This window comes from Oculina patagonica, chromosome 12, assembly GCF_052425735.1.
Source record: "Oculina patagonica isolate OP01 chromosome 12, crgOcupat, whole genome shotgun sequence".
Classification (NCBI taxonomy): domain Eukaryota; kingdom Metazoa; phylum Cnidaria; class Anthozoa; order Scleractinia; family Oculinidae; genus Oculina; species Oculina patagonica.
This window is the reverse complement of record NC_135769.1, coordinates 18,948,443-18,956,963: the sequence shown is the minus strand read 5'-3', so window position 1 is coordinate 18,956,963 and position 8,521 is coordinate 18,948,443. Positions and strand designations below refer to the sequence as shown.

At 36.9% G+C, this 8,521-nt stretch overlaps 2 protein-coding genes across 2 annotated transcripts in view; both read right to left on the bottom strand.

Annotated features, from left to right (window-relative positions):
* Positions 1-542: 542 nt before the first annotated feature.
* Positions 543-4,420, bottom strand: LOC144633052 (uncharacterized). Its single transcript, XM_078491823.1, has 2 exons — positions 3,558-4,420; positions 543-1,219 (listed from the first exon to the last, which is right to left on the bottom strand). The coding sequence occupies exons 1-2, from the start codon at positions 3,927-3,929 to the stop codon at positions 890-892; spliced, it is 702 nt and encodes a 233-aa protein (XP_078347949.1). The 5' UTR covers positions 3,930-4,420; the 3' UTR covers positions 543-889.
* Positions 4,421-7,100: 2,680 nt separating this feature from the next.
* The window catches only part of LOC144632527 (splicing factor 3B subunit 5-like), a 19,379-nt gene continuing 17,958 nt past the window's right edge, over positions 7,101-8,521 (bottom strand). Inside the window, exon 6 of the mRNA XM_078491194.1 lies at positions 7,101-7,731. The gene's annotated coding sequence lies outside the window, so the exon portion shown is untranslated. The remainder of the gene's footprint in view (positions 7,732-8,521) is intronic.

The following is an 8,521-nucleotide window of genomic DNA, read 5'->3' as shown; positions in this document are numbered from 1 at the left end:
CAGTATTGCAGTCGAAACGTCGCGATCAACATCTCAAAGCGATTCTATCGTGAGACAAACGAATAAACGTTCATTACCTATCTTACACCACGATGAACAATATTCACATCTTTAATGACAGGAAAAGTTATATCTTTTCAATTCTGTAAGAGTTATAACTGAATATAAGCCCATTGGCTTATATTTGGGAGAGCTTATTATCGGAAGGGTTTTTGCGTCAGAAATTTGGGAGTTTATTTTCCGGGACGGGGGGGGGTCTTTATTTCGGAATTTAACGGTAGATTTTCCGGCATGAGAATCATGTACCAAATGGTAATGTAAGCCGTGATTTTCAACGAGGGGACTGATCAGGGCGTAGAGAGCACGCATTTTCCTCGCGCGCTACATTTACTTATCTTAATCATCAAACTGACACACAGAAAATAAAACTCGTAACATTTCCCTTTAATTCAGTTATTTTGTTTCATTTATTTACATGGACCTGTCTGTCTAAAACTGTCGCATTATGCTATTTAAAATCTACAGAACCCATTTTTTTAAAAGTTCTCCTCGAAAGGAAACACACACCCGCACAACAACTGATTTAAGTACATAAAACGAAACATTGCTGTTCAGTTATCGGTAAAAAGTACGTCACATTCTTTATAAATAAAATGCTCATTCTTATTATTTATATTACTTTTTTATCACGGCCAAAGAAGCTCATTTCTGACAATAACTTAAAACCTGTGAGGATGGCAAAGGCCTTCATTTTGAATCCCGAAAAGAAAGATGACCTAACTTCCCCTTCATGGAAAAAGACAACATTCATAATTTAGACACTTGAATTCTTGTTTCACTTTAACAAAACAAATAACTATTCTTTTATTATTAGTCCATAAATTAATTACTATCTTGAAAATCCTCGAACTGGCGGATCTTCAGCAGTGCCTGTACGGTTTTTAAGATCCACAAATGTCGATGCTGAAATTGACTTCTGTTTGAGCTTGTATCTGTCGACCCAGGGAGAGGGAGAGCCATTTCTCAACGAGTACACCACCCTCCTCGAGTCTGTTTTTGTGTTTAGCCGTGGTGACAGTCGGGGCTCGGATTCACTCGGCAATGTGATCGGCTCGGATCGTAAACTGCTGTTCCTTGAAGTCGCGGTGCGAGAGAGCACTGCCCCGTCTTGACAAGGTGGACAGTTTGGATTGGGAACGAGCTCTTCAAGTGTAGTTTCCTTAAAAATAGGAAAAAAAACGTAAGTGTTAAGTGACGTTTTACAAAAAGAATGACTACTTCACTACTGGGATTATCTTTTGAATGCCCAGAATATTACAGGCTGCCGGAAAATCGCAAAGAGGTTAAGCATGACGTTATACGGCTAACGGCAAACGCGAGCTTGCCTTTCATTTTGTTACCATTTTATCGAATTCTTAAATTAATCCCTCATAAAAATAGGGAAAAAATCCCACATTCACGACAAACAAAAACTACTCATTTCCGCGTATGAAACGCCAAACTGCAGACGGCAGAAGTATAATTCTTGCCGTTCGCGGGAAAAATAAACACGCCATGCTTACTTTCTGTAATATTATTTTTAACGAAGTTTGTTTAGTTTGCGCATGATTTTTAGACACTCTAAAACTCAATAAATAATTATGGCTTCTTTTTGAGAATAGTGGTACTCGACAATTCGCATTAGGAAGTGATAATGACTAGCAAAAGCGTGCACAGAAATAACTGCGATTGTGAACAACTTCGAAGACCTCAGAAAACTCATTTTATTGTGAACGCTTGCATCTGACAAGACTTCACCTTTACTCAGCGGTGGAACCTGCCAGCGACACCATGCTACACAGCTCGACATACAATTAGAACAGTAAAGTCAGTCAGTTGCTCAGTTAGTCGGACACGGTGCTTTTTGCTGATCAGAAAGAAAATTGTCCTCAGTTCCGGAATAGCTCACTTTTTCTCGATTAAATCTTTAAATTTAGTTCTCTTCACTATCAAGCTACAAAAACTCAGTAGGTCTCAGTAGACTGTGGGTCTCAACCCAATCAATTTGAACTGTTTAGTTTCCCAGTCCTAGTCTTTGTGTAAACTGACATGGGATTAAAACGATGATGTTGTTTCGATCTTAAGATGTTTGGCGACTATTTTACTTCCCGTTCTTAAAAAAAAAACCAGAACCCCGATAAAACAATATCAATGATATTTCTTTTTTCAACCTTCTAGGCGAAGGCAATAGTGAAGGTTTTCGAATTTTTTGCACCCTGCGTGGAGTTAAGAAAGGCTCTGCTAGCAAGATAGTTTTCTTTCCTATCATGATAAAATTACTTTCGACTAACCAACAACAAAAAAGTTATATTACTATCATAAGAAAGCCTGCAATGATAATTGCGACGAAGATCTAATAACTGTCGCCACGTAGTAATCAATATATGATCTCTTAATATACAGATCGTGCTAAAATAATTAAAATGTTTGCCTTTTTCTTCATAAAAACAATGAAAAAACTGTCTGGTAAGTTATATACATGTAAAAATGTTCTGTCGCAGTTTGAAGGCATATCAAAGAGAAAGAAAATAATTTTCAGATATTGATTGCTTCCTACTATATCAGCGGCATATAACGGAGGATATGAGTTGCCTTCAGACATCAATTTAGAATTCTCTGTTATTTTTAAGAATAAAATCGACTTTCTTTTCTACAAAAACTGAAGTCGCCAGGAATCTAAAGGGTGCTACGTCAAGTACGAAAAAAAGGCCGACTACGCTGTAGCTAGATTTTCGGGAAAATACAAATTCTACGGAAGCTTTGGTGAACGAATCTGTTCTTCGAAAGATTTAATTTTCCCCATAACGTCTCGTTAAAGTAAAAGCGCCATCTAGCAATATAAACAAGAAAGACTTTGATCCCTACAAAAAGCTCACGACATCTTAGTTATTCCAGTATTTTCACTACGACCATAACGTTTTCCTTTTCGGATCGAATGTTAGTGTAGGTTGCTTTGAAGAATGATTTTCAATGCAAGGCCAACGCGCTCACATACATTGCATAAGAGTGTGGATACTATGTAAACCATTTTACAAGCTGGTGCTATTTAACCCTTATAAACTGAAGTAGTGTCAGTAATTCTTATTCAAACCTCAAAAACGTATTTATATAACGCAGAATATACCGCATTTCTATAAAATTCGATCAAAGCTAAAGGCTATGTTGCATTAGGCAAAATGCCTTTCAGATTAAATCATGCGTACTTAAGCGTAAGAAAAGCTTTTGTAGTCGTTTTGAAAGATCCAAAATGATTATTCGAAAGGCTCAACGGGATAACTCAAAAAATTCTGTATTCAACTCAGTCAGGAAAAACTATGCTAAAATAAGCCCGCTCTTCCGTGAGCAGCGAAACACAATTTTTAAAGGTCGTCTGTAATATTTCCGAATGGGTTGCCCCCGCTGATAACACACTGTGTCGCATGGCAACTTCGATTGTGGAGACTAAACGTTTTAATCATCTTATTAAGTATCCCCTTCTATTAACGTTATATCAGAAAGGTAAAAAAGCTCGAACTTACTTGTCCTTCTTTATAAGCACTCGGTAAACCAGTAGTTGTTGATCTGACCCTGGAAGGGAAGAACCCATTGAAGATGCGTCTGGGTTTGTGCATGGGTTGAATTTCTTGGAACGATTTCAGCGTGTTAAAATCGATGATTTTCGGGCAGCTAAATTGTCTTCTGTTCTTGCAATTCTTTCGTTCGTCTGCTAGAATTCTCAATTCAGTTCGTTCGCCATTTTTTGTTTGTCTGCCGTCGAGAAGGACTCCCGACTTTGTTGGCTTGTTAAACACGCTTGAAGACGCCGGGCAAAACCCTCTCTTGTCCCCAACAAAAATCTTGTCTTCAAGGCTCGGAAAAACGATAATTTTCATGGATGTGACCGGATCCATGACAGGAATACACTAATCTCGAAAGTTTCCGTGAAAATTTCTTTTGCCTGGAAACAAGGGCTCCCACATTGCACAACAACAAGAACGTCTCGTTAGGAAGTGAAGCGATTATGAGCTTCAAATCAGCCACTTGGCATAATCTCTGTTATGCAAAAGACTCATTCAAGAAGGATTTGGACAAGTTGGCTGTCTGTCGATAATGAGAAAGCTAGTAGCCAATTAAAAGCCAACAAGATTATTCCCTTGTGGACTAAATTGTTATGTAAAGGCTCGGCGTTGGGTTTATTAACTGCACGAAACAAAAAATTCAGATGTCATTAGGCGAGCCAAAAAAGAGCCTTTTCAACCGTGCAATAATCAATTATCGGCACGTTCTTTTTTTCGCCTACAGCTAAAAACCTTCTTCTATGGAAAGTTGATATCAGTTATCCCGAACCGTAAACGATCGCTTTTTGAGTTCGAGCTCAAGACAAATAACTGACATTCACCGGTATACGCGAATAAACAGTAAGAGAATGATATCTAAATGATTCCACTTCGCTTTTGTTGGTGAGGATTAGTGAATTAGATAATCATTAAAATTTATGCAGACAGTTTTCTTTGCCCTCGCCGACTTTTGTTTCTTTAAGTAGTTTGTTTTTCTGAAATGGACCTGATCGTTCTAAAATGATTTCTTTTTGAAGGACGAAAAAACATTTAAAGGGCTTCTTTTAGAAAAGATCTAGATGTTTCGTTTTTCAACTAAAAGGGCTCGCTCCTCACAATTTTGCTTGTAACTTTTCAAGCTAATTTCACGTTCTTCATACAGTAAACAAAACCAGCACCTTGTTAAGAGGGGTTTAATTTGCAAATAATGGGGCTTATTCATCACACATGATATTGCAATGTCCACCCTGTCATACAAACTAAAGTTGCCGAAAAAAATTACTTTGTATTGTTCCTTTTTCGGTTGTCGCTTTTATTGTTTAGGAACAGCTCGAAGCAAAATGAAAATCTAAGCTTATTTATAACTCTTTCACGACCTTTCTGACTTCTTTCAAAGAAAGGTTGAAGTATAGACAGTTGATGTTAATGGAGCGTAAAAATAGTTGCAGAAGTCGACTTCCAGTATTTAATAACTTTCGCTATGCGGGAACGGGAAAATTATTTCAAGTTTTAGTCGGCTGCACATAACCAAAAGCCGAAAAGACAAAAAGTCGGACAGTTTCAGCCAGTTATTAAAATTTATGTTACTTCAGTGTTAATTAAATTCTAAAAATAAAATTGTTTTCATGATCGTGAGCTCATTAGAATTTTATCAATTTTTATGACAGGCCCAATAAAATAACGAAAAAAAAACGCTATTAATTTTCAGGAAATATTGGAGAAAAAAGTTTGAAAATGAAGAAGTAGGGCTCAAGGCATTCTAATAAATGACGAGCAACGATATTTTCTAAAGGGAAATGATTTAACAAAACAGCCCATTGTCATATTGCCGAAATTCAAACTAATGCGTTGGATTACGATTTTATTTCGTGTCCACATGTGCAATTAAGTCAATCACAAAATCTTTGCCAAAAAACGTGCCTAACTTCTTACATAACCCACCAAACAACTTTTAAGTGAAAAACCAAATGATTGATTAACACCATACAATTAACGCCGATCTTTAAGATGCCAGTTATTAGTTCGACAACAAAAGCATAAGCTTAGCTTTTTGGTACAGAGGGCTAAACTAAACAGAGACAAATCAGTGGACACTAGGCACACAGCACAGAAATGACACGTTTAATACTCGTATAAGCAATTTGAGCTTTATAAAATGAGAAGCGGCACGATCATCTACTGTAATGAAGTTCAGCTAATTGGTACTGAGAACTAATTACATCCCAAGTGACCCAGGGGCATACAATTGAGTTGGGCGAGATCACTAACGGGCAAAGGCAAATCAGTAATGTTTCTACCGATTTCTCTTTTCCGTGCCGGCGACCATTCCGGTTTTCACTCGCCAATTATATGCTCTCCCCCTCGAGTACCATACCGTGATTGCGACGTTATCCCATACTTCATATTACTCTTTCCATTGTTCGTTTCTTTACAATTGAAGTTACAGTAAAAACCCGCGTATAAGAACCTAGGTTATTTCAAGTTAGCCTAAACAGGTTCTTATATAAATGGTATTTAGTGTAAAATTAGGCTAACTAGGTTCTTAACTTTTGTTCAAGAAATAATAATAATAAAATAATTATATTGAAGGAGGACAAGTTTTATGTAACTATGCTGTAACCATAATGTGTAGAGACTGTGTTATAGATATATTTTTGAGAAGATCTTTTTGAGAAGATAATTTTTTCTTTTTTGAAAATAAGAACCTGTTTTAGAATTTTAGCCTAAAATGGTTCTTATGTGAAGGGTGCTTAAAAATGAAATTTTAGCCTAACAGGTTCTTAAATGTTAGGTTCTTATACGCGGGTTTTTACTGTATTGGAAGTTACGTATTACGTTCTTCGTACATATTCCATCTCAAGGTTTATTATTACCTTTAAGGGTATGGGAGGCGCGGTAGCCTAATGATTAGTGCGCTGGACTCCGGATCGAGCGCTCCCGGCGAGCGGTACCGGCGACTCGACCGCGGTCAAACAACAGAAATATGCAAAAAAAAGGAAAGTACTGCAAAGATAAGGTTTTAATTTTCACAGTTCAAATGTTCCGCATCTGAACCATAAGGGTTTACTAAGTTTTTTGGAGCTTTACTAAAAAAGTTCTACGTGTTTGAAAATAGCGATATGCGGACTTGTCGATGCCATTTGTCAAAGCACTTTGGTTCAGATGCGGAACATTTAAAAAGTAAAAACACTCGTTTACCTGAGGAAATGGGAATATGTTTACACTCAGCAACTATTTTGTCTATCCTTGTTCATACTAACACTTCAATATGAACAAAAAACGCCAAAATGGAAATAAAAGCTGCCTGAGACGTTTGACCGCGGTGAAACCGGCGACTAGCATCCCATCCAGAGCTATTAGGCTTTAGGGTGTTTTTCTCGGTTAAAAAGTAATTTTGTACGACGCAAAAAGGAAGACATTATATATCTTTACATAGCTCCTTTAAATATCTGTTTCGTAATTCCTGAAAAAAAAAACAAGAACAACAACAAGAAAACATAACAGAGACCCAACAACACAAATGCATAAGGAAATTTCTACTTTATTGCGACAATGGTTTCTTATATAAACATGCGCGAAGGTCACAGAACATGACAGACTGACAGTACAAAATCTAATATCAAAGTTAACCTTTTTTACATCAAACTTTTTTTAGCACACACAAAATGTACAAGTGTACAGGATCGTACAACCGTGCATATTTCATGCCGTGTCTAAATGTTTTCTGAAAAATGTTGACAAAGAATACACTGTGACTTACTGACAGCGTCGTTTGCCAGTTTGAAATATTTTCAGTGTTTTGATGCAGACGTTTCGTTGCTTTATGAGACGTTTTAACGATGTTGAATTTTTCTCGATTCTTCAGGGTCTTGAAGTTAAATGTGATTAGGAAACTTAATCATGTTTTGCTTGGAGACTCATAAACACGGCGTTGGTGAGACGTTGGACAAATAAAACAAAATAGCGTAAAAATTGCAATATTTATAACATCTAGCAAAGTGTCATTACAACAAAGTCCCTATCAGCTGTTACACTGTGAGAAAGAACTTAGGAAGGAACGGTATCCATGGTTACGTTTAAAGAATCTTGGTGCAACAATAAGTTATGATTGTTAACTCTTGTAAGGGACATCAGTGAAGAGAGGAGGGAAAGCGATCTAAAAAAAAAAAAAAAACAAAGATATAATTAGGAGCACAAGCCAGGCACATATATAATTAGAAACACAAGCCAGGCACAAGATCTAATAACGAAAGCGCGATAAGATTTCACGCGGAAACAACAGACCATGACATTCATCCAGATTATGTAGAAATTTTAGAAAGAAATGTCAACAATAGTCAACAACGCCTATTCTTAGAAGCGCTACATTCTATCCAGGACATTAACTGTGTGAATGAGCATGTGCATTTCCCACAAGTTTATTTAACATTGGGAACATCCCTAGAGACTGGCGATGTATAAAAAACTTATTATGCAAATACTGAACCAATGTTAACTCTGATGAAGGTAGCAGAGAGTTACCGAAAATTCAGTTTTAAACGTTTTTACCAACATTTTTAGATCAGATACAAACCAAAATTTTTATTATATAATTAGGAGATAGAAATTATTGATCAGTCAGAATTACTTAACATACTGCTATGAGCCAAGATGATCAAGCTGTCATTGTGGTTATATTAAATTGTGCTGTTATGTGCATAGCCATCTTTCTACATACATATTTTAATGTCGCCTTTCAACCTGCTGTTTGAAATGAGCCAATCAAAACCGATGTATACCAGTGTTGGTTTCATGCAAATGAGCCCGAAAGTTCAGAAGGTCATGCTAGTGGGCTGTGATTTACGGATTTCGATCCGTCTTGTTTGTTTAGCACGTCAAAAGATGGATGTCGATGGATAGCCATTATGCACATTTCACTAAAAGCGGGTGTAAGACAACTTGAGTGT